General features: G+C 38.8%; 1 protein-coding gene across 1 annotated transcript in view; it reads right to left on the bottom strand.

The window, feature by feature from the left end:
• The window catches only part of epas1b (endothelial PAS domain protein 1b), a 111201-nt gene that overhangs the window by 13132 nt on the left and 72510 nt on the right, over positions 1-25559 (bottom strand). The window contains exons 3-11 of the mRNA XM_059985739.1: positions 22639-22784; positions 21268-21352; positions 16849-16967; positions 15555-15757; positions 10165-10271; positions 5746-5893; positions 2686-2900; positions 2008-2216; positions 238-348 (exon numbers count right to left, since the gene is read on the bottom strand). Of these exons, the coding sequence (XP_059841722.1) occupies positions 238-348; positions 2008-2216; positions 2686-2900; positions 5746-5893; positions 10165-10271; positions 15555-15757; positions 16849-16967; positions 21268-21352; positions 22639-22784 (1343 nt within the window). The remainder of the gene's footprint in view (positions 1-237; positions 349-2007; positions 2217-2685; positions 2901-5745; positions 5894-10164; positions 10272-15554; positions 15758-16848; positions 16968-21267; positions 21353-22638; positions 22785-25559) is intronic.

Raw genomic sequence — 25559 nt, 5'->3', positions numbered from 1 at the left:
TTTTGTGTGTTGCTTTATATTCAACTTGTGCATTACATTATTTTGCAGGAAGTTAGGTATGACTTTAATTGCCTGACTTCCTGTGCTGCATGGTTGATCATCATATTCAATAAATTCTGATAATACTTTTGTTTCTATTTATCTATTTGAATAAGATACATCCTTCCATTTATTAGGAATCTCTGATTGAATAGATATTGTCTTAATGTTTATTTTGTATGAATTTATTGAACTGACCTGAGTGTTGCAGTGTTTTTTTGCTTCAGTGTCCATAGCAAAAAGCTTCTCAATCAGTTCTATCTTAAGATCATTGTCCAAGGAACTGTAGTAATCTCCAGGGCTGCTTGGCTATAATTGCAAAGTAAAGAAACATTTTCAGACATGTTATCCTGTGACAGAAATATGATTCATCCTATTACCATAGTACATTATTAAATGGTATTAAGCTTTGCCTACAATGTTATCACAGGTCTGAATCTAACCTGCATGCAGTGAATGAAAGTATTGTTTATTTTTGAAACAGTTCAGATGTACATGATATGGTAGAAAAAAGCTGTCTGAATAATGTAATTCTAACTAACCAAAAATCTGCTATGAATTCATTACAAAATGCTAGCTGAATTTAAAGCCATCAGTAAATTAAAATACAGTCAGAAAATAACTATGCTATAAAAAAGCTTTAATATCAAAAGGTCTTAATTGATGCAGCAATGAACACCAAAAAATATTCTGCAAAGATAATACATGGTCTAATCTGCAATAGCTATTTACAGTATTTAAATTGTTAAATAAACCTCTATTGTGCATGATCCCTTGCAGTGTTTTTGAATACAAATTTAGGACTATACACTGGGTATCAGACAGTTTGATCTGAGAGTACACGGTAAATCATAGTCAAAGTGTGTCTAAATCTTCATTTGATTACTGATGGACAGGTGTCTTCAACAATGAGCCAGGCTTATAACATTACCTCGATGATGCATTAAAAAAATTTGCATTGCATGGAAATGTTTCATTGAATTGGGAGGCAAATTGCTGCATTATAGTCATGTTCTAACCTGCTGTTATAACTGCACAATATGGCAATTCCAATTAATGATGATTTCCCAGCATGTCAGTTGTGGGTAATTCAACATTTGGCCAATCAATAGCTGCTAGATCATAAGCAACAGATAAGAAGAAATACCACAGACAGTGGTGAGTGGGAAGAAAAGCTGTTGTAGCTCATCATCTGGCTATAGCTGGGCAAAATGTCAAGAGCTGGATATTTTAAGTATTTGATGTAATTTTTGGAGTAGCAACAATTTAACTTCAGATATTATATTAAAGAAAAAATTATTATTTGCAATGATGTCAGACAATTTTTCAATAATGAAATGAACTCTTACTGCTCCTGTAATATGTAATACCTATCTTTAATTTAGAGAAGCAGAGCATTTTTTAAAAAGTGAGGAATTTTAAATATTGGGGAGTTTATTTAAAGATATATTCTGAGCCTTATATTTAAAAGATATAGCAATTATGTATTTTGAAAAAATCTTTTAAACAAAGGAGGGAAAAGAAGGTGCACAGGATGGTGGGGGTGGATTTGGAGCTGAACAGTAGGTAAAGATTATGGAGTTAATTAGAAATGAAGGCTAGGACATAAATTCAATCATTTAGGGATATAAACCAGACAAGATTAGGAATGGTGATAAGCAAATTGGATTTAGTGAATCAAATGAGTTTGGGATCACTTAATTTTATAGAAGGTGGAGATCAAAACTGTTTAACACAAACCATATGCAGACACATCAATGGTGTGTGTGAAACAGGGTGATGCAGGTTAGGTAGAGGTGGAAGCAAACATTCCCACATTACTTGGTCCTACTACTCTGGTGTGTAGCATTCTTTACTTTTGTTATAAAGGGAAGTGGAAGGGAATTAAGTGCTTGACATGATCTCTTAATATATAGATTACAGCTGCTGTTCAGAAATTGTAGTTTGTAATTTTATCTTATTACTTACTGAAGAACTTGAGGTGCTGCTGCAGGTATGTGGACTGGAACTGCCAGATGGGACCTGGGGCACTGTAAAGGCGCGTAGATCCAGAGACGATTGCTTGTTTAGTTCAGAAGGACATTTCAAATTTGATTTTGTGACTTCAGTAGGCCACTGCTTGCTTGGTGGCATAATAGCTTTATTGTAAAGAGGGGCCTCCTCATACTGTTGGTTTCCTAGTGAGGAAAATAAAGAAGTGGATATGTATTGAAATTATTGGTTCATATTTTAATTCAGTTATGCAATGTTAAACGTAAAATGTAAACTATCTTGTCAGTTTGAAAGGGTATGAATATCTTAGCAGCAAGTATGGTTACTTCTACTGCATACAAGAATAATGGTCTGGAATATCAACTGCTGTCTTTTGCTCAATACACAATCCAGGATTCTGTTAATTTCTCTGCCAGTGCAATATTCCAAGAGTATGTTCAAGTCTACCAAAAAGTTCAAGCTTGTCAAAAACTGCAGGACACAGATTTTCATTTCTCCACTGGGAACTGCCTCATTTTCTTGTAGCTACTCCACTACTACATCCCAAATTTTCTTGATTAACTTCGTACCTCTTTGATGACCCCTAATCATGCTTTTAAAAAATCACAGCGTTATTGTTTTAAATTGTAACAATCTGTAACATAGCTTTGTTACCGAAGTCAAGTAAGATGATGGAATCTCCAGGTGTTGGAGCAAGTTGAGCTAGTTCATCAGGTTCTTCCTTCAATTTACTAAACAGCAGTTGACCATCATCTGGCACTGGAACACCATTGATGTGTCTCCCATTCATATTTCTCACAGTCTGGCATGGTTTGAAGAGAGACTCTGTCTGGTCCATTGAGAATACAACATTGTTCTCCTCAATTTCACTGTGAATACACAACAATTGATTTTAACTTTGGTTGTGCTGTAGAATGAAAGAAAGCAACTTGCATTCCATTTCATATCTTGTCACATCCTCAAGATAGCTATTCTTTATGATAAATAGATGTTTGTGTAGTTAGTATAATGTTGACGCTCATTCTAACAATTTTGGTGAAATCGTGCTCTGTCTTTGGTTATGGATTATATTTTGACCTTATAAGAGTTTTCCTTGTTCTTATTCAAGTTGCCTTCAGATCTTTATGACTTGCCCTCAGCACTTAAGAAAGCTGTGCTTTAATTTCATATTTTTCCAACAGACAATACTGCACTTATCCAACATTGTGTTCAATTCGGAAAACCCATCAGATCAATACCAAATGAGTTAAGCCTAAAGACATTGCATTAAGCCACTTCTGCCCACATATTATTTATGATATTTTCTCCAATTAGTACTTTACAAATCATCTGCTGTGATAACTTTATAGTCACTTTGATGAAAGGTTGCTTCTCAGAATCATGGCCAATGACTAAGGGTGTGTTTGGATCTTTGTTGTTCATTAGTTAGCTAAGTGACTTGGGCATAAATACACAAGGCTTGATTAGTACATTTGCAGATGACACAAAACTAGATGGAGGTGGTGAAGATGAAAAAGGTTTATCATAGATGACAGGCAACCTTCACCAGTTAGCGAATTAAGCTAAGGATCAGCAAATGGATTTAAATATAGGGAAGTGCAAGATGGTGCATTTTGGAAAGTCAAACCAGCATTGGACATGCGATGAATGGTGCTGTGTTCATCCACATCATTATGTGATGCCCCATTACATAGGTGATTGTGCTCAATGGCCATGATTGCTCTTGGCAAATTTTTCAACAGAACTAGTTTGCCTAGAAGGCAGGCATAGCAATGTCTTTATAAGACAGGTGACCCCAATTGTTATCAATCTCTTCAGAGATCGTCTGCCTGGCATCAGTGGTCGCATAACCAAGGCTTGTGATGTGTGCCAGCTGCCCATACAACCATACACCAACTGCTCCCATGGCTTCATACGCTCCTGATCGGGGTGGGGGAGGGTCTACGCTGGTGCTACACTTTGCCCAAAGGTGATCTGCAGGCTAATGGAGAGAAGAAGTTTCTTTTACCTCCTTTGACGGAGACATATCTCCACCCCACCATGCTGTAGAGCACAAGGGAGCATATAGGCACAGCCAAACCAACTGCATCGTTGAAAATGGCATCACAGGTAGTCAGAGTGGTGAAAACAGCTTTCATCAGTCAGGGTACTGAGGTTAGGAGCAAGGACATTATGATGCAATTGTATAAGTCATTGGTAAGGTCACACAGAGTCTTGTGCACAGTTTTGGTCACCCTATAATAGGGAGTACATGATTAAACTGAAAGAGGGCAGAGAAAATGTACACAGATGTTGCCAGGACTACAAGGCCTGAGTTATAGGGAGCAGTTGTTCAGGCTAGGTCATTCTTCCTTGGAGCATAGAAGAATCAGGAATGACCTTACAGACCCAGGATAGGGAAGTCTAAAACTGGGGGGGGAGGGGGCATAGATTGAGGATGAGAGGGGTCTGCGGGGGCACCTTTCTCCACACAGAGGGTGATGAATAGATAGAACAAGATACCAGAAGTATTTATGGCGAGTACATTTAAGAGATACTTGCTTAGGTACATGGTGGGGCAGGGCTGAGAGGCAAATAGGCCAAAAGCAGGCAATTGGAACTAACATGCTGGGCACTGTGGTCAGCAGAGTTGTTGAACCGAAGGCCCATATCTCCACTGCAATACTCTATGACTATTACTTTAATTGACACTTTTGTTCACAATTATTCCACAGTTATGAGACGTAACTTCTGGAAAAATGGGCAATCTAAGTGCTTTGAGTTTATTTTATTCAAATATTATAATTTATTGGCTAAAAGTTATCAGTTGATGTAGCATTATGGCTGTGGTCAGGCTCTAAATAGTAAACATGTAAATGAAATGTGGTCTAACTACCTATGATTTCTGCATATAGTGATCATTTTAATTGCACTTAATGGACTTTCCCTTTACCAAATATTAACTGCTGATCATTGCATTTTAATCTTTGTTATTCTTGCCAGTCACTGATTATTCTGGATCTAGTAAAGAACCACACGGCAAGAGTAAATGATGCCATGTACTGCTTTAACTTGTACTCTGTTACAAACAATTTACCTTTTTGTTTTAGAAATGACTGAGAATTAGTTTGTTGAATCATAGCCTTTTACACTTTAAGTTCAAACAAATTAAAAGCTACTTTTTAATTAGGCTTGTTGAAGTTATTCACTTGAAACATCCAAGTGAGAATCATATTCATCACCTTGATACTTTTTCATCTAAACAACAATAGACTAAATAACCTGATTTAACTTGCACACAAATTAGACTTAATTGAAAACCAAATCTGCCCAACAGAATCCTTAATACCAATTTTAAAAGTTAAGTTTCTTGCAACATCAAATTACCTGCAAATAACAACACTACTGAATGTTCAACATCTGTTAACTGCAACCCTGCCTAAAACTTAAGTGATGATTAAATTTAGCTGTAATCAGTGAAGAGAAACAATTTAATCATATACAGCTTTTAGCAGGAGCCCTTCTGTATTTTAAATGTTTTATACTTTACCACTAGGACTACCGAAGTTTCCAAACAAGTTTGTCATGTGCCTAAGGCTGTGCTGAGTCTTTACCAATTATCCATGTACAGAAAACAATAGAAGACTCAGACTCCAAAATAAGATCACTGAATCACAGGATTTCTGTCCTGAATTTCCTGGCTGTGAGATCAATTGTGCAATAAAGCAGACATACCTCAGAACATAGTTGATGCAGACAATGCACTGTGGCTGAGAGTTACGGCTGTTGTAGATGACTGTCCCCTGGGTCTCAACCCACACATATCCACCTCGTTTAGCAAGCATCCGGTACTGGCCAGTAACTGACTGACCTTTTGTGCATACTTTAAAAACAAAAATAAAAAAGGAAGACCTCTCTTCATGTATTTAAACTTCAGTGATCATCCAGAAGTATTTTATAAACAAACCATTTCATTATGTATCGAACACCATTTGATCGTGTAACATTGACATTGTGCAGTATCATTGTACAATACAATGAAATGTATTATTTTGTTCTGAGTTACTTGATTCACTGTTTAAATTTTAAGCACCTTTAATATTCTGTTTATTACAATTTGAAATATTGAAAACATTGGAAAATTGGCACTCGATGTATTAGAATGCTACTTTCCGCAATGTTTCTTTAATGTACATCCATGAAGTACTTATGTATTTTGAGCCTGTCATTTAGAAGTTTAAACTACACCTTGATTCAGTATTGGCTTTGGGAGCCTGTCTGAATCTGGTGGTTATCATTTGTGTTTTGAAAGGATAATGACATTGGTCACAATCAATAAAATCTCAATGTGTGCTATGCTCCAGTTACTTGTTTACCAGAAGGCCTTGTTAGTGCTGTAATCTTGTTTTCAACAGCACACAATGTCACCAGAAGAACAGCTGCCAATCTGATAGGCCAATGATAACACAAATGCTGCAATGTAGAAGCTAAACTACACTGCTGATCACCCTATTCACCTTCTACTGACCTACAAAAAAAAACTACTGATGGACACCTTATATTAAATTATTCAGGTTGCATGCAATACAAACATGAACTTCAGAGAACAGAAATTGTTGCTGTGGTCAAAAGCGAAACATAAAAAATTTAGCCTGTTTACAACTAAAGATAAAGCTTTGCTATCTGATTTCATTTTCAATACTATAAAGGCTATTATGAAATTAAGTGAGTTTGAGATTATGGCCATTTGAGAATAGGTTGAAGAATATGGATCTTTAATTCAATTATTGTCCTTATTAAGATTTCAAAAATGATTTATATTCATCACAAAGACATTAAACAAGATTCCAAACTGTTTGATAATAATTTCATATAATGCTTTTTCATGTTTCTTCTTTATAGCTTAACTTCCTGCAGTACCACACTCAAATAACCCATCTCCATTACACCTATCACAGATTAGACTATTCATCTAAAGAGCCAGCAGAGCTAGTTCTATTCCTCCTCTTTGACCTTTGTCGATAGCATTACACAGCAGTTTGATTTGTGATGGTTGCTTTGTTCAGGTTATTTCTTGTTCTTTCCTCTAGTAAGCCATTTTATTTTACTGAACTGCCCAGTGTTGTCAGGATGGTTAAAGTTAGGATTCCAATAAAGGAGAACCGGATGTGAAAATTGTAGGATTGCTAAATTCGGTATTTTTGAGTGCTGGTTCAATAACACAAGGGATAGTTGTGACAAAACATTATTAATTACATGGACTAGCATTACATATTTTGTGCATTTCCTATTATTTATCAATAAATCTCTTCATGGTTTATCTCTACGGAATCCATCTTGAGGAGTGTTGTCAGGTTCTAACTTGTTGTGCAGCTTCTGTTCCATGGATGAATTCTTACTATTACAACTTCTTCTGCAGTTCCTTGAGATTGATACCTGTGTGGGCTGGAGACCTTGTGACACTCGAATAGGTGGGGCCTTGAACATTTTGGCTGAAGGAAAACAAACAGCTCTACCCACTGAAGACTACCTTGACAGTGTTGAAAAACACATGCATGTCATGGCCTACAGCAAATCACCGAGGCTTCTCTATTGTTCACATCTGTCATCTGTTCTTTAAGTCACACACCTTCTGCTGGACCTCTGCCTTCAGCCATCCGTAGAACTGCTGATTTTCCTTTGAGGAATGGTGCAGCTTTCAATGCAGGAACATCTTAACTTGGAATTAATTAGCTCTTTGATCTTCATGTAATTTTCAACAAACAAGTTATGGTAGTGTTTGGAAGAATAACAAAGAGGCCCTCTACCTAATTTACTCTGGATTTCCAGCATTTGCAGTGTATCTTGTGTTTCTGTACAGGTTTCAGTTTTGGTGGACTTCAGGACAGCTCATACACTGGACACTGCAAGTCTTATTGTAAGCATGCTGTTGTGCAGAGGGACTTGGGAGTGCTTGTGCATGAATCCCAAAAATTTGGCTTGCAGCTACAATAGGTTATTAAGGCAAATGGAATGTTGGCCCTCATTGCCAGAGGGATTGAATTCAAGAGCAGGGAGGTCATGCTGCAACTATACAGGGTACTGGTGAGGCAGCACCTGGAGTACTGTGTGCAGTTCTGGTCCCCATACTTGAGGAAGGATATACTGGCTTTGAATGCAGTGCAGAGGAGGTTCACCAGGTTGATTCCAGGGATGAAGGGGTTAACCTATGAGGAGAGATCGAGTCGCCTGGGACTACACTCTCTGGAGTTCAGAAGAATGAGAGGGGATCTTATAGAAATATACAAAATTTTGAAAGGGATAGATAAGATAGAAGTAGGAAAGTTGTTTCCATTGGTAGGTGAGACTAGAACTAGGGGACATTGCCTCAAGATTCAGGGGAGAAGATTTTGGACGGAGATGAGGAGAAACTATTTTTCCCAGAGAGTGATGAATCTGTGGAATTCTCTGCCCAGGGAAGCAGTAGAGGCTTCCTTATTAAATATATTTAAGAAACAGTTTAGATAGGTTTTTGCATAGTAAGGGAATTAAGGGTTATGGGGGAAAAGCATGTAGATGGAGCTGAGATTACAGACAGATCAGCCATGATCTTATTGAATGGCAGGGCAGGCTGGATGGGCCAGATGGCCTACTCCTGAACCTATTTCTTATGTTCTTATTGGCTGAGAGTTGACAGCTTTTCAGACAAGCACACTCTTTCTAGGTTCCTGGTCAGCTTGAGATTTGTTCTTAACATTTCTGTTGAGGCTGATATTTTGAAGCCAGACGGATGAAGGTACTGAATGACAGTTCAGCGATCATCGGTACCTTTGATAGCATAAAGTGACCATTGAATATTTACCATCCCTTGTTCAGATGGTGGAATAGCCATCAGCTTAGAACAGGCATATTGCTTGCTTCTCTGATTGTAACAAGCATTTTGTCAGGTGGACTATAGCACAATCTAGTTTACCCTACTTCCTCCTTGCCAGTCACACTGCAGAGGGTTGAAACTTTTCCCATTCTTGGAGTAAAATTTCCTAGAGGATGAATCTGCCTCCTTCTGGGCTGCAGACAAGGGTTCTTTCAAAACCTGTGTAGAAGTCACCATGGTGTGTCAGTTCTGTGTTAGTTGAGTGAAAGGGTCAAAAGATGATTGCTACCTCTGCAGATGGCAAACTTGCTTGTTCTTGATGAAGCAGCTCATGTTGAACACTATATTCTCCTGCTTTGCCCCTCCAGAAGGGGGTACCCATTGCTATATGGGTATTAACTTTCCAACATTAGCTGGCATCCTATGCAAATGTAAGATTTCCTTAACTGCCACTCTTTGCAAAAATATAATAAAAAAAACCTGAGAAGGTTGATTATAAAATTCCTCTCAGCTGGTCAGTCTGAAAATTTGAAACCAAAATCTTGCACGGTTTGCAAACACAAGAAAATCTGCAGGTGCTGGAAATCCAAAGCAACACATACAAAATGCTGGAGGAACTCAGCAGGCCAGGCAGCATCTATGGAAAAAAGTAAACCATTGACGTTTCTGCCCGAGACACCCAACCTGGACTGGCTCCCACACAATTTAATCCCACAAGAACCTCCATATCTAAACCAGCCAAACTAATCCCTTATCTGCCATACCCTTATATCGTTGTGAAGTTATCTATTAGTGTTAACCCTACCGGATGAGATGGCCACTCATCACCATAGCTCCCACCGTCCAGTGATTTACTGGGATTTTTAGTTAAAGCATAGGTTCAGTGGAAAAAAAAAACGCTGTCTTGTGGTCACTCAGCCTAAGCCAAGTAGTAAAGGGTCCATCCTTATAGGTTGGTACTATTTTTATAGAGTAGATGGAGATCCTTGTATGCTGGAAATGTCAGAGCATTTTTACAAGCAACACTTCATATATTGCATGGAGAAATGAAAGTTGCAGTATTCAAGGAAGCAAGTGTATTTTTCAAGTACTTAAGCATCCTAATGGATTACCAGAATGCTTTGTACACTATATATACATTTTTTAAAGAATCACAAATCACTTCATCTGTGAACACCTGGCATGATTACACGTAACACAACCTAAGCATTTTTAAAATCAAAAGTTAACCTTTTTCTCCAAAGTAACTGGCAAATGGTGCTACCACATTAAAAGGCAAGATATTTTGATGAGCTACTTACAGTTCTGGTGACTTTTAATCATGTGATCTGAATCCAGTGCATGGTAGAACTCGTAAACCGAGCGGCCAAGCAGTTCATCAGGACAGTATCCCATCAGTGCTGCAATTCTGGTGAAGAGAAAGCGGACAATTATCTTTTCACCGATACCCCAAATTTCCAAATGTGAAAATAAAATGATGTATGTTTAAGTTCAAGTTTAATTGTCATTCGACCATACATGAATATCCATGAATACAGCCAAATGAAACAGCATTACTCTGGGGCCAAGTTGCAAAATACAGTGCCAACAGTCATACACTGCCAAAGGGAATCCATCATGGACGCCACACCACCTCCAGCACTCCGGTGGAGCGTCCTCCCTCTGGGCCCCTCCAAGGGTGACTCTGCAGCTGAGGCTTAGCCCTTGCAATGACTGAGGCCACACCAATAAACCAATGAATTGGATTTGCACCAATCCACACGACCAATGTCCAACAGGGTCTTGCAATCACAAGAGAAGCGACTGAGACGATCACTCGCTGTTAGACTGCATACCTCCATGCACCAACACCTCATTGAAGGTAGCTGCACAGTCCGAATTAAATCCAGCTCCGTTAGTTTCCCCACTACGAGCAACTCGTTGACAGGGCACACCCTCAGTACTAATAAGTTCTTAAATTCCAGTAGGGTCTTGCTATCGTAAAAAACGCTTAAAAAAGATAATAACACCTTTGGTTGACCCCATAGAGGCCGCTGTGTCTGAGTGTGATGCCATCTTACCAGAAGTAAAAACAACAGAAAACGTCAACCATTGAAATGAATCTTAAAGATGAAGGAGAGATTGAAAAATATTGTAAAATGGGACCAAAGATTTAATAGGTACTTAACCCATGCTCTTGAAATGAAAGAGACTTAATTTGTAACTGTGTACTTGGCAGAAAAATTAACACCATGAAGTTTAAATTATAACCCCACAAGTTTCCAAGAGATGAGATGTGCCCAATGTTCGAACAACAGCAAATGTAGTTTAAAGCTTCCACTTTTGACTGACCAAAACCTGGAGTGTGTTCCCACAAAATTGTTCCATAATTTTCCTTTGAACACTGATATCAACTTTCTTAATGAAAACTATATACTGCCAATAATTGTGGGCAAGGATCAACAGCGAAAGTTGAACCATTACTGATTACTGAAGTGTTCTTTTCATTTTGCAATTCAGACCTAACAATAGTTGTTGCTGAGGAGCTGGTGATGATTAAGTCAGGAAGCACTGAGGTGATGAATGAAGTGATGGGTGCAATTTAGGGACAGTTTAGGCCATTAGTGAGTAGAAAAAGGTATGCAGTTGTGTTGTGATAGTGAACTAGAGGAAACAAAGGCACGAGGGAGGCTTTCAGCAACAGAATGACTGAGGCAGCAATAACAATGGTTACAGTGATAAAAAAAAATAAACATTCTCCTCTTCAGTAAGACATTAAGTGAGAGTCCCAAATTCAGTTCAGACGTCTAACTTCATTTGCAAGCTTTCCGTGAATCTCTGACCTGACAGAGGAAAAAGCAGGTTGTTACAAAACAACGACTGGAGGAGAGGAAAAGGTTAAAGCAGCTCAGTGTAATAATCATTATTCTCAGAAGAATCTTCTTTTGGAAATAAAATTAGGATGAAACAAAATAAAACAAGGTAAAATAATCAAGATAAAAGCAGTGATATGCCATTTGGAAACAGTGAAGCTTTATTTCTTATGTCTTTCAATTTGAAGGCTACCAGAACAATTCTGTGGATCAAACTGTTATGTTATGGTGCTTTCATACGGACACTGAAACAGTGTGATCTAAGATCATAAGATGTTTTGATCCAGGTCACAAGCCTCTTACCTAAACAATGAATGCTTAATATTGGGCTGAATATTTTACACTTCAGATTGTACTGTTTACTGGGAGTAATCTGGCCCTAAGCTGATATAGTTAATGTGATTTGGATCATTGACGTGGATCTGGAATTTGTCTGATGAAGTTTTTCTAACAAGGGGCCATTGAACTCTAATTTACTGCAATGAGACATCTATTGATATCTGTCATTTGTTCGAATTGCCCATTTAGGTTTTAAAATAATTTGTGTGGCATGTTATTAAAAATGTGAGTTAACAGTAACAGTAAAATGAAGGAGGTGATCTTCTATATTGGAGAAACCTAGCACAGATTGGGTGATTGCTTGGCCGAGCACATTTGTTCAGTTTACAGGAGCAATGTGGCCTGTCTTTTTAATTCCTCATCTCACTTCCACTGTGGCCCATCAGTTTGTGGACTTCTATACTGTTACCGTGAAGCCCATTGCAAGTTTGACTATCTGTACACTTCATCTGCGAACTAACAGGACTCAATATCGAACTGTACAACTTTACAATTAATTTGATTCTCCTGACTGTATCAGTCAGAAATCTGTGATGCTGGATCAACTGTTTTTTGCTCTCTCTGTCAGGAATATCCTCCTGCTCTATATTTTGCAATTCCCATGTCTATGTTCTCTTGTTAATTCACCCACTCTCGAACTGTTCCGATTCACTCGCTGACCAGGTGATCTTGTTTGCAGCTTATCCCCATGGTGACCCTAATTATGTCTTATTAGAAACATTCAACATTGCTGCAGCCTAATAAGCTTGTTTTGCCAGTTTTTCAGTTCTGATGTTGAAGAGTTGACTGGAATCTCAGTGAAAATGATAAGTAACTGCCTCTCCTTAAAAATATTGGTTTGAGAGATTGACAAGCTAACAATGTAAGGGCAAAGAAAACACGTAAATTCAAATTCAAAGCACATAATGAAAGGGAAAGAAGGAAGATCAAATAAAAAAATGTTAGAAGACAAAAAGAAACTCAGTTCATTTCTTCAGTGATTTTATAACTAAAACTTGAATTATCAGCATCGGAATCAGGTTGATTATCATCGGCATGTATTGTGAAATTTGTTAATTTAACAGCAGCAGTTCAATACATGATGCTATAGAAGGGAAAAATAAATCAATTACAGTGAATATATATGTACAGCAAATAGATTAAAAATAGTGCAAAATAGAAATGATATAATAAAGTGAGGTAGTGTTCATAGGTTCAATGTCTGTTTAGGAACCTATATGGTTTAGAATTTTTTAACTGTAAGGTCAATATAATATATAAGATTTAGATCTATTATATTTAGGAAGCTATAAGATTCTGTACGTTAAGTAGTTTTCAGGGTGAACAAGGCCAGTTGGATGCATCACACTGTTAAAAAGTTTTGGTTCAATTCCCACCGTTGCCTGTAAGGAGTTTGTACGTTCTCCCCATGACCGCATGGGCTTCACCTGTGTTCCGGTTTCTTCCCACATTCCAATGACGTACCGGTTGGTAGGTTAATTGATCATTGTAAATTGTCCCAGAATTAGGCTAGGATTAAATCGGAGTTGGGGGGGAATTGTTGGGTGGCGTGACTCGAATGGCAGGAAGGACCTATTCCACAAGTTTCTCAAGAAACAAACATGTATCTGTTCTTGTCTAAATTTCCCATTGTTTTGAGAAAGGATCCACCTCACCATTAATCTAATGGGAAAAAAATTATGTAATTGATTGATAATATTTGTGACCATAGCTGTTCATGCAAATTTACCTTTACAACATTATATTCTTGTACAGGGTTTTTAGATCAGCTAAAACCAATTAATTCTGCAGAAACTTCATTTTCAAGGGAAATTATTTAAAACCATCAATACATAGACAATGACTATTTTTAATCCTAGTTTTCATGGGTAATCAGATATAAGAAGTAGTCAAGGAAAATGGAAGCTATAGATTTGTAAATGGTGAGGCAAAGTTTTGTACCGTCCTGCTTAAATTTGATTAAGCATAAATATAGCATGTTTAGTTAATTCAAGTTATTTCTCTGCATGGCTCACTGATTTAGCCCACTTATTAACTTTTCATAATATGCAGGTCTCTAATATAAAGATTGCTTTGTTTCCTTTAAAACAGGCATTGCAGAGTAGAGTTCAAGAGTTATTTATACAGCCTGGAAACAGGCTCTTCAGCCTGACTCATCCATCTGATCAAGGTATCTTTCAGAACAAGTTCCATTTGCCTGCATTTCATTCAGTTCCTTCTAAATACTTCAGAACTGCTACATTTAAAAAGCCTTCAAATCTCCCAACCAGGTTCACTGTGGTTGGGTGCCTTGCAGTGCTGCCTAACAAGCAGCATAGTGGTGCTTCACAGTCTCAAAGACCCAGGTTCAGTCCTGCCCCTGGGTGATGTCTGCACAATCCTCCGGTAAGCCATACAAGTGTGGGGTGCTCCGGTTTCCTTTCCTCTCCGAAGGTTAGTTGGTAATTAGCTATAGTAAATTGCCCCTAGCCTACAGGTAGTGATAGAATTAAGGTTATTATCCGGGAAGTTAATGTAAGTGGTTTTTTTAAAAAATGGGATTTATGTAGGATTAGTGTAAATAGATGGTTGGGAGGCCTTGTTACCCTGCTGCAGTTGCTAGACTGTGATCAATAATGTGCCCCGAGACTGAATGTTTCCATTTGACATGTTATTCATTTGCCACACAAACCATTATGTGATACTAATGATTAAGTGTAGATTTGGAGCTGAAAAATAGGTCTGTGACAGCACAAATTAAAGTCATATAAATTAAATTTATTTTGATTTCATAGGTGCCAAACAGTGAGAGCTCAAGGCATTTGGGTTCAGAGATATCGATAACAATCTAGTGGCCCGAAATACATAGAACCCTCCCATCATCTGAGATCTCCAGCAGGTATCTGTCTTTTAAGTGTATTCCAAGAGCTCAAAGTTAGGTGCATCCCAACTCTATCTGTTTTGTACATGGATTAAATCACTTATTTTTCCTCTTGGCTTTCTACTTGTCTTTATAATGGAACTTTTCATTATTCAAAAGTTCCACTCAAAGCGCAAATTCATTACTTTCACTTTGACAAAACACCATTTTAGAAAATAAAAACAACCTCAATGATAATAAAACAACCTTCTTGAGCAGTGAACTTTTGACTGCAAAACAACAAGAAAACCACCAAATGTACTTCCTCCCTTACGTGAGGCTGAGTCAATAGGTCTCATGTTAGACCTTGGGACAAACATTGAAAATCTGGTGGGAGGGGGCACAGTTGATCTAAATATGGTTTGTCCGTGCTTTTGCAACAGCAGACCTGTATAGAGCTGAAGGTCCTGCGCGTTAGCCTGAAGTGGACATTGGATCCATTGCTATGCTCACCATTGGCGAGGAAGAAAGATCACTTTTTCAGTTTATCATGAATGATTTATTAGTACGTATCTGTGAACTTAACACTAAAAGTTCTGAATAATATGAAGAATTGAGGGCATTTCAAATTTGACTTTTGACATTTGAAGTGTTACTGTACCTCTCATCGCAGTAGGTAAATTTCATATCCATGCTGTGGCGACTCAGGAATGTTTTGCAGTCCAGTGGAACCTCAATGTTGGACGGATGTTGAATTGGCTCACACATCATGATCAGACAATTCAGAGGTGGCTCTTTATATCCACAAAGTGTGTGGGATTGGCAGGCGGTGTATATTTTGATGTGGCCTGTGCAGTGCAGCACCTGAATGAAGTAAAACAGAACACTTAAAACTTACTACCTGTATAATAGAATGACATTAGGAGTATGGTTTCTCTGGCGTTCAGATCATTCTGGTGTTTTATCGTTTAACAGTTTTGACAAGGAGTATCAATGGCCCTGTAAATAGCCCATTGAGGAACCCAGTCACAATCTTGGCATTGGATAGTTGACAGTCCTAGTGAAGAGGCCACACCATTTCAAATGAAAAATAGCCAAAAGCAATCACTCTGAATTTTGAGCACATTTTATTTAACAACACAATGAAAAGCATCAAAGCAAAAAAGTAATTAAAGAGCATGGAGAGCAATTCCTTCCAGGAGATTTACCTGTACTGAGTGCATTCAGTTTCTGAAAGCATTCTGAAAAATAGACAAGAACTCCTCGGCTCAGCTGGACCACCCAAACTACGTATCTGCTCAGACCATCAAGCACTTCCTCCCTTACATGAGGCTGAGTCAATAGGTCTCAAGTTAGTCACATCAGAATGTACACACCAGGTGTGGGAAAAGGTCATCCTCAATCTTGAGAAACTATCCAAAGATCCTTTAATTAATCCTTGCTAACTATAACCAGCTACTTAATTTGGTAAGAAATGACAAATTATGGAGTTTCTGCTCAAACCTCTCCTCCTCAGCCATTCATCTTCTCTCACAATCCATTCGCCAACATATGGAAGTTGAGAGATATTGATAAGAATCTAGTGACCTGAATTCATAGCACCCTCCTATCATCCTCAGAGCACCCCAGCAGGTATCCATATTTTATCACTCCTTTAAATGAGTACAGAAATCCCAAAGTTAGGTCTATCTGTTTTGTGCAGGGATTAAATCACCTATTTTTACCTTTGGCCAATAGATATTTTTCTACTCATCTTTATAATGGAACTTTTGATTCATCAAAAGTTCCACTCAAATCCCATATTCATTACCTTCACTCTGTTTGTTTTTCTAAAATGGTGTTTTGTCAATCTCAATGACTACAGAAACTATTTCTCAAACATTGAACTTTTGACTGCAAAACACCAAGAAAACCACCAAATCCAATTCACTACATTTCTACTTCTGTTTTCTCACCTTCCAGGTGGCAGACTTGAGGTTGACAGTTCGTCCGCGGTTTGTCACTGTGCATTTCATTCGCATGAAAAAGTCACGCTCTGTGTTCATATCTCTATGTTTCCTTGCAAAGCCTGGAGCTATGAGTTAACAAATAAAAAAAAGCCATCAATATATTTATTTCTAATATTTTTTGAAAACTTCCCTTCAAAACTGTCTTTGTTTACTTCTTACCTCCAATGTTGGAAATAAATGATTACAGGTTTTAAACAGAGTTTAAGTAAAGTTTAATTAGAATATACAAGTTGTGGCTTTTTCTTATTTTAAACCTCATCTGTGATTTCAGGTATCCTGTCAGATAGCTGTGATTCTTAAACAATGAAGTAGCTAATACAAACCATCCTCAACACTTGAGAAAGTAATTGTTTCTAAACTCTACTGAAAATGATCAATCAGATTAACCATTTAAATGTTTATTATTATGATCCAGGGACACCAGCTGTGGACGAGATTAGTGGATGAAGAAGCAAGAATTTTCAAAACAAAACCTGGGAGGCTACTCACAGAATCAGAGCAACAGCATTTCACAGAATCAAAGAACTATTCTGACACAGAACATTACCACATGGCCCATCGAGAGCTGTAAAGTAAAGAACTAACATTGTAAGGCTGCTGTACTGTCACGTCATAGCAGAGTGAAATGGAATTCACTGAGAAAAGAAAAGCTTAAATGCCGAAAATAGTCAACAGGTCAGGCAGTTCTGTGTGAAGAGACAAAAAGACCCTCTCTCACTGCTCCCCATCTATAATTTCTTTGGCCCTTCAACTTTTTGGATTTCCCCCTCCCCCTCCTACTTTCAAATCCCTTACTATCTTTTCTTTCAGTTAGTCCTGACGAAGGGTTTCAGTCCGAAACATCAACTGTCCTTCTTCCTATAGAGACTGCCTGGCCTGCTGTGTTCCACCAGCATTTTGTGTGTGTTGCTAAAAAAAAATCACCCTATCAGGGAAAGGGTTCCTCTTGTCCTCGCCTACCAACCCACCAGCCTCCACATCCAGCACATAATTCTCTGAAACTTCCACCATTTCCAACTGGACCCCACCACTAAGCACATCTTTCCCTGCCCCCCACCCCACCCACTTTCTGTTTTCCACAGGGATCGTTCCCTACACGACTCCCTTGTCCATTCATCCCTCCCCACTTATCTCCCACCTGGCACTTGCCTTTTCCAGCAGAACAAGTGCTATACCTCCCCTACACCTCCTCCCTCTACCATTCAGAGCCCCAAACAGTCCTTCCAGGTCAGGCGACACTTCTCTTGTGAGTCTTTTAGGGTCATATACTGTGTTCGGTGCTCCCATAGTGGCCTCCTGTATATCGGTGAGAACCAACGTAGATTGGGAGACTATTTCACCAAGCACCTATACTCCGTCTGCCAGAAAAAGTGGGATCTCCCAGTGGCCACCCATTTTAATTCCACTTCCCATTCCAACATGTCTCCTCTACTGTCACAATGAGGCCACACTCAGGATGAAGAAACAACACCTTATATTCCATCCTAGTAGCCTCCAATCTGATGGTTTGAACATTGATTTCTCGAACTTCTGGTAATGCCTCTCCACCCTCTCCTTCACCATTCCCCATCCCCTTTTTCCTCCCCCTTTTACTTCCTTCCACAGCCTTCTGTCTTCTATCAGACTCCCCCTTCTCCAGCCCTGTATCTCTTTCACCATTAACTTACCAGCTCTCTACTTCATCCCTCCCTCTCCAGGTTTCACCTATTACCCTGTGTTTCTCTCTCCCCTCTCCCCACCTTTTAAATCTACTCCTCAGCTTTTTTTTTCTCCAGTCCTGCCAAAGGGTTTCAGCCCAAAATGTTGACTGTACTCTTTTCAATAGATGCTGCCTGGCCAGCTGAGTTCCTCCAGCATTTTGTGTGTGTTTCTTGGATTTCCCGCATCTGCAGATTTTCTCGTTTGTGAAAGGAGTAATGTTTCTGGGTGAAGCCCTGTGTCAGAGCATTGAAATTTAAGACTATCTCACTTGTATACTGAACAAAGAAACAGATAAGCAAGAATTTGTCATAAGGTCAAAGTATATCTGGTCATGTTTTTCTTAATGTTGTCTCAAATGAATTATGCTGTGTGTTTCTCTCTCTGCGTGATCTATACTTTCTTTTCCTCATATTCTGTGTTTGGGCAGCTTTTCTTTAATTCCACCTATAGTGTTGTACAAAAGTCTTAGTTCCATATATAGCCAGAATGCCTAAGATTTCTTCACAGTACTGGAGTAATTTTATGTATTGCACTGTACTGCTGCCACACAAAAAACTAATTTCAGGATTAAGCAGCACACACAAAATGCTGGTGGAACACAGCAGGCCAGGTAGCATCTATAGGGAGAAGCACTGTCGACGTTTCGGGCCGAGACCCTTCGTCAGGACTAACTGAAAGGAAAGATAGTAAGAGATTTGAAAGTTGGAGGGGTAGGAGAAAATGCAAAATGATAGGAGAAGACCGGAGGGGGTGAGGTGAAGCTGAGAGCCAGAAAGGTGATTGGCAAAAGGGATACAGAGCTAGAGAAGGGAAAGGATCATGGGACGGGAGGCCTAGGGAGAAGGAAAGGGGGAGGGGAGCACCAGAGGGAGATGGAGACCAGGCAGAGCGATGGGCAGAGAGAGAAAGAAAAAATAGGGGTGGGGGAAAAAACTAAATATATCAGGGATGGGGTAAGAAGGGCAGGAGGGGTATTAACTGAAGTTAGAGAAGTCAATGTTCATGCCATCAGGTTGGAGGCTACCCAGACGGCATATAAGGTGTTGTTCCTCCAACCTTCATCTTGACAGTAGAGGAGGCCATGGATAGACGTATCAGAATGGGAATGGGATGTGGAATTAAAATGTGTGGCCACTGGGAGATCCTGCTTTCTTTGGCAGACCGAGCGTAGGTGTTCAGCGAAACCGTCTTCCAGTCTGCGTTGGGTCTCATCGATATATAAAAGGCCACACTGGGAGCACCGGATGCAGTATACCACACCAGCCGACTCACAGGTGAAGTGTCGCCTCACCTGGAAGGACTGTCTGGAGCCCTGAATGGTGGTGAGGGAGGAAGTGTAAGGGCAGGTGTAGCACCTGTTCTACTTGCAAGGATAAGTGCCAGGAGGGAGATCGGTGGGAAGGGATGGGGGGATGAATGGACAAGGGAGTCGCATAGGGATTATTTCACGATTAGTCTGAGTGATGATGAACCTGATTATGAAATGGGTCTCTGTTGTGGACTGGAAGTAGGAAGGGGGGCAGGGACAGAGGAATCACGGTTGGGAAAAGCTGCAAGGACAGGAGAGGGAATGGAAAAAACAGTAATCAATAACCCAATTGTTTGGAATGTAATTACCTTGCCTGGCGTCTCAGGGCTGGGTGTGTCTGCACCCACTCTACACCCCACCCATGGCACTATTTCTCTGCCACTTGTCCACACCCCTCCTGTGGAAATCCACCCTCACCATTCCCAACATCCTTTGATCCCACCGGATATAAAACACACTCTCCATCCCATATTGACAAATACAATACTGTCTTACGCACCAAATATATATGAGAGAGAAAAGCATAATATTCAGCAACATTACAGATGGAGTAGTCTGTTGCTCACACAAGAATACATTATTCTCCTTTTTAAGTTTTTGTCAATGAATGGCCCATTAAGGGAAACCCAATTTGAAAACTAGAAAATCCTGGAGAAGTCGTTCATGTTCTTGGTTTGCATTCTGAAGGAATACAGATAGTCAGCTCTGATGCAATAAACCCAAACTGAATTGAAAATTCAGGAAATAGAGCAGTGATTGCTTGAAATTATCCTTATTTACAGAAATTCATTACAACTATTAGCTACCCTAAAGCTCCCTCCATGTACTAGGAATATTTTCCAGGTCTATTTCAAGAACAAAATTTTGTGATCGCCTCCATCAAATTCTGTTGTCTTGGCACTTAGCTACCTTTCGTGAAGTACAGGGGCCTGATAAAAGTGTAAAATAAAATGAGCACAGACTCCTATGAGAATCATAAACACTTCCTTTGTGGTATGTAGTTTTGATATTCAAGATATGTCTAGAAATTTTTAAAAAGTACTACAGAACTAAAACATGGAATCAAATCACTGAAAGCACAGTAGACAGTGGGAAGACACCTGGACTCGGTGTAAATTCCTGTTTGTTTCCTTCTGTGGCTTTTAATGAAATATGGTGCATTCCCTAAAGGAGAGGCTAAATGTCAGGATTAGTCTTGGAGTCTTGTTGAGATGTACAAGTGCCGCACGCAACAGTAGCAGTAGCATGAGATGCAATTGTTCACTCAATTGTGCAATTCATTGCTTCCGAGGCGGAGGAAAACTGTGGTCAGTTAAGAGAAAGAAATAAGCATGTTGCAAAACCAATGTTTTTACCATTTTTTACGGCCAGGTTTTCTCTTATCTCCTCATGATCACATGGATGGGTGAAATCAAAAATGCTGTGTCCTGTCAACTCCACCTATTGCAAACAAATATTAAAATAAGTTAAGCAGAACAAACTTTAAATTAAATGACACCTGTAAACTAGTAAATTACCCAGGCAAAACAAGTCTTTCACTTCATATGAATTATGGTCAAACTGAAGAATTTGTTTCTCTCTCTCACTTTCTGTACAAGTTGTAAAAGTTTGTTCTGTACAGTGTTTATATAGAATGATCTTTTGTATTCATTAACTTTGCGGAGTGTTTCCACTGACCAGTTCATGACTGCCATTAATCTAAAAGAAATTGCTGCATGAGTACACAGTTATGTTCTGTCCAGCTTTTGACTGGGAATATTAAAAAACGCATTCATTTCTCTTAGGACATTTTGTGTCCAACTGTACATGTTCTAAATTATCCTCATTCCTGTAGTTTGAGTAACTTCCTGGTGTACCTCTGGTTCTCTCTGTTAGATCAGCATGGAAGTGGGTTTCTACTGCACTTCTAACAGAGTTATGGGTATAAAACAAAATAATTTGAGATACAGTTGTCATTCATAATTGCAACAAAAAATCTCCTCTTTCACTTGGAAGGATTTTTAATGCATCTTCACTGCCTCTAACAAGTGCAATCCAGAATAATGGTCTACTAGTGAATTTATGATAACTTGTCATTATCCAATGTGTATCATCATGTCCTAACATTTTGATGTGCCGACTCTGATCCTCCTGATTTGGTAGATAGATAAAATTAATGTTTTATTGTTTTCTTGTGGAAATTCTGTGGACATTGGCATAAAGGTAATAAAATAACAAAACTGCAACCTGACTGAGGTAACACGGGCACCAAAATATTTACTATTAAAAGTCTCCAAAGATCATTGGATGAAACCTGGTGGTATGGAGGAGAATGGTTGACCAGTAAAATTAATTCCTAGTTATTCTTTGTAATTTCAGAACAGTTATGGGGATCCTATGATGCCATAGTTCCACTGCTTTAATAAACTGCTTTAACAAATCTCATTTTCTTGCAGTTTTATTGTGAGTGGAACGAAAATCTGCCTTTTACTGACCATTTCAGTTTCAGTGGCTCCCAACCATTTTTATGCCGTGGACCAATACCTTTAAGCAAGGTGTCCATGAACCACAGGTTTATGCCATCAATGACTTGACTATAAATGCAAGAGCGTTCTAATGTGTACATATAGTTTGAAAACACAGGAGTATTGAAAATTCATCCAACTCCTTTTAAGAACACATAAATATTCACAACAATTGTGCAAGACTTAAGCTCTCATTTTTATTCTAAATAGGTTTGAAATCACCTGTGTTAGTCCCATGTACTTGCTTATATTTTCTGATAGGAAAATTATGTCTCCATCCTGTGTGACCATCATGATAAATCCCTCCAGGGCTTTAAGGTACAAGGAATCCATTTGCTTTTCAATTTCAGTTTCATTTTCCGGTGTTCCTGCAAGAAAGAAGTCAGTATATAACATATGGGAGAGTACGTTCTGCACCTTATGCTTACAACATTGGAAAGAGAAGCATTTTTCCACAACTTGTAGTTTGTAGTACCCAAAAGACTAGAGAAATGGCATCAAGACCAAACTGCATTCGGTAAACTGATGTATTGATCATATTCAAAACAGTTTAAAAATATTTACAAAGAATGCCAGCTTCAGGAAACCTTTTCTTTTGCTTGATACCAAGTTGGGTAAAGCTTCCCTGATAGGTGAGCCAAATGTTCTATAGGCTATACTGCTATCCATTGCATTGAAGGAAATCTTTCATAAATGAATAGGGCATGCATTAGATTGCTTTCTGTGGATAGCTTTATTTTTCCACTGTTCCCATGAATTGGATATTCTCAGGATATCATCTTCAAACCATCAGGATAAAATAATATATCCAATTAACTTTTCTCACTGCCTCAGCAAAATAGAGGACTCCATCAGTAAAAGCTGGGCATGGATATTGCATTCTAGCTGTCCAGTTACACATGCCTGGGCAGTATGATTTGAAGAGCAAGCTGTTGCCCATGTAGCAAGCTCCCCCTCTACAAATCTGATGAACCCAAAGGAATAACGGAGACTGATACAGTTTGGTGCTCGCAGCATCATAGGAGTTGCCATTTCAGCATTAAGCTCAATGAAGGACTGACTTAGGGACTCTGGCGCTGGATTTTACCCTCCTGACGCTTTCCCTATGAGTGGATATAGCTGCAAGGCAGTGGAGGTTTGAGATCAGCATTTTCCTTCTCCTAGATGAGCTGCCAGCCATGGCTGATGAGCCCATCTGCCTGTTTTTAAGGCACCAGTAACTCACCTTTGCTCCTTCTCCTGTCAGTAGAAGCAATTCTGCTGGGTTTTGTAGCTAAGCCACACGGGAAGGCCATGAGCTGGACTTGTCTGTCAGAGGCTGTTCGAGGTGCATGCCATTGGAAACATTCAACAGATCCCCATTACCATCCCAGTCTATAGCAACCTTAACTAACATTATAAGAGTCCCCACCTACCCTGGACATTCTTTCTTCTCCCCCTCCTATCCAGCAGAACAGATAAAAGCCTGAAAGCACATTCCACCAAGCACAAGGACAACTTCTATCTCTAACACAAATAAACTGTCCTCCGGTACAATAATGTGAATTCTTGAGATCACAATCAACCACATTACAGCCTTCCACTTAGTTGTCAATTTGCATTGCACTTTCTCTGTACTGCAACAGTTTATTCTGCATTCTGTCATGGCTTAGCATTACTTTAACATGCTGTTTTAATGATTTGATCCCTGTGGATAGTAGTACAAGGTTTCCCGTACATGTGAAAATAATAAACATGGCTAATGAAAACAATGAAAGGAATTTTTTGAAAGATCAATAAAATTTAACCCAGAATTGCATTGTTTAATCTAAATTCCCTCAAGCGCTACTGATAGAAGATAATCTGTTGATAATCATTGGGTCACTGGTCGACTCCCAAACAAAAACCTGTAGATATCCTGCTTCTCAGCAGTCCAAATCTCCCTGACCTTTTGATTTTGAATGAGTGTATTTGTTTTGAATTCTAAAAGTGAGATGTAAAGAATCAGCACAATGCAGTTTAAAGAATGCCTTTGAAAGTTGGAAAGAACCATCATAAGAATGAAAAACTACAAATCTGCATTGTTTTTAAAAAGAGTATACTTTCCCACCCAATGCTACTTTTGCACAGGAATATTAAAAATAGCAATAATTACATAAATATTGATGGGGCAGATATCTTCCTGCAAACAAAAACAAAAATGGGGATCTCACGGTGCAAACATTGATACAGAAACAGTAAAAATATTGACTTCCCATTTCATCCTTAGCCTTCAAACTACTGTCAATTTTATAATAAGAACATTTCTTTCTTCAGTAGCCATCTGAAGTCAAAGACACAAAATTTCTCTTTATATAAATGTAATTGTCACTTAATATAGTTTCCCCATCACCAACTTGATTTCAGTACCTCTGTGTCAAATGGTTGATTTTCAGCCTCTCTTTTTAAACACTCAGTCACAGGATCCAAGGTGACTGTAAAAACCAATATTTCTCCTTTCCAAATAACTATTATACACTGGCATAGACATACACTAGACTTGTACAAGCGAATTATAACTGGTTTGTTTAATGTTATTGTATCTAATGCAGTTACCCAACTCAGTCACTCAAGTGTTAAAGTACGTCTGGATTTATTTTATCTTCAGACAACAATGCTGGCCTTGCTCATAGGGTAACAGCTGCAGATATTTTTATTCACCCCTACTTGAGAAAGATGGTCACATGGAATCAGATGTTATACAGAAGGCCTGCTTCCTTCACTTAAATTAGTTTTACCCTGAAAGATACTTTATACCACATCAGAATGAAGTAAAACCATCAAGTAGATGAACTAATCAAGCAAAGTGGAATCTTTGAGAGTTTCTCCCACATTAACAATGGAATAAATATAATTTCATGTGATGAAACCAGAACAAATTTGTCAAGGTTTAATTTGAGAGGTATGAAGTTTCTGATCTTTAATACCATCAGAGTACTCAAAAAATTAAGCACCAATACTTCAAGTATTTGTACTGGACCAACAACACAACTTGCATTCATCAAGGCCACACACAAAATGCTGGAGGGACTCAGCAGGTTAGGCAGCATCTATAGAAGTGAATAAGCAGTTGATATTTTGGGGAGAACACAGCTGTCTGGGAAATGGAGAAGATGCAGGAGGGC

Source organism: Hypanus sabinus, chromosome 12, assembly GCF_030144855.1.
Source record: "Hypanus sabinus isolate sHypSab1 chromosome 12, sHypSab1.hap1, whole genome shotgun sequence".
NCBI classification, from domain to species: domain Eukaryota; kingdom Metazoa; phylum Chordata; class Chondrichthyes; order Myliobatiformes; family Dasyatidae; genus Hypanus; species Hypanus sabinus.
The sequence above is the reverse complement of the archived record's forward strand: the minus strand, read 5'-3'. Positions and strand labels throughout refer to the sequence as shown.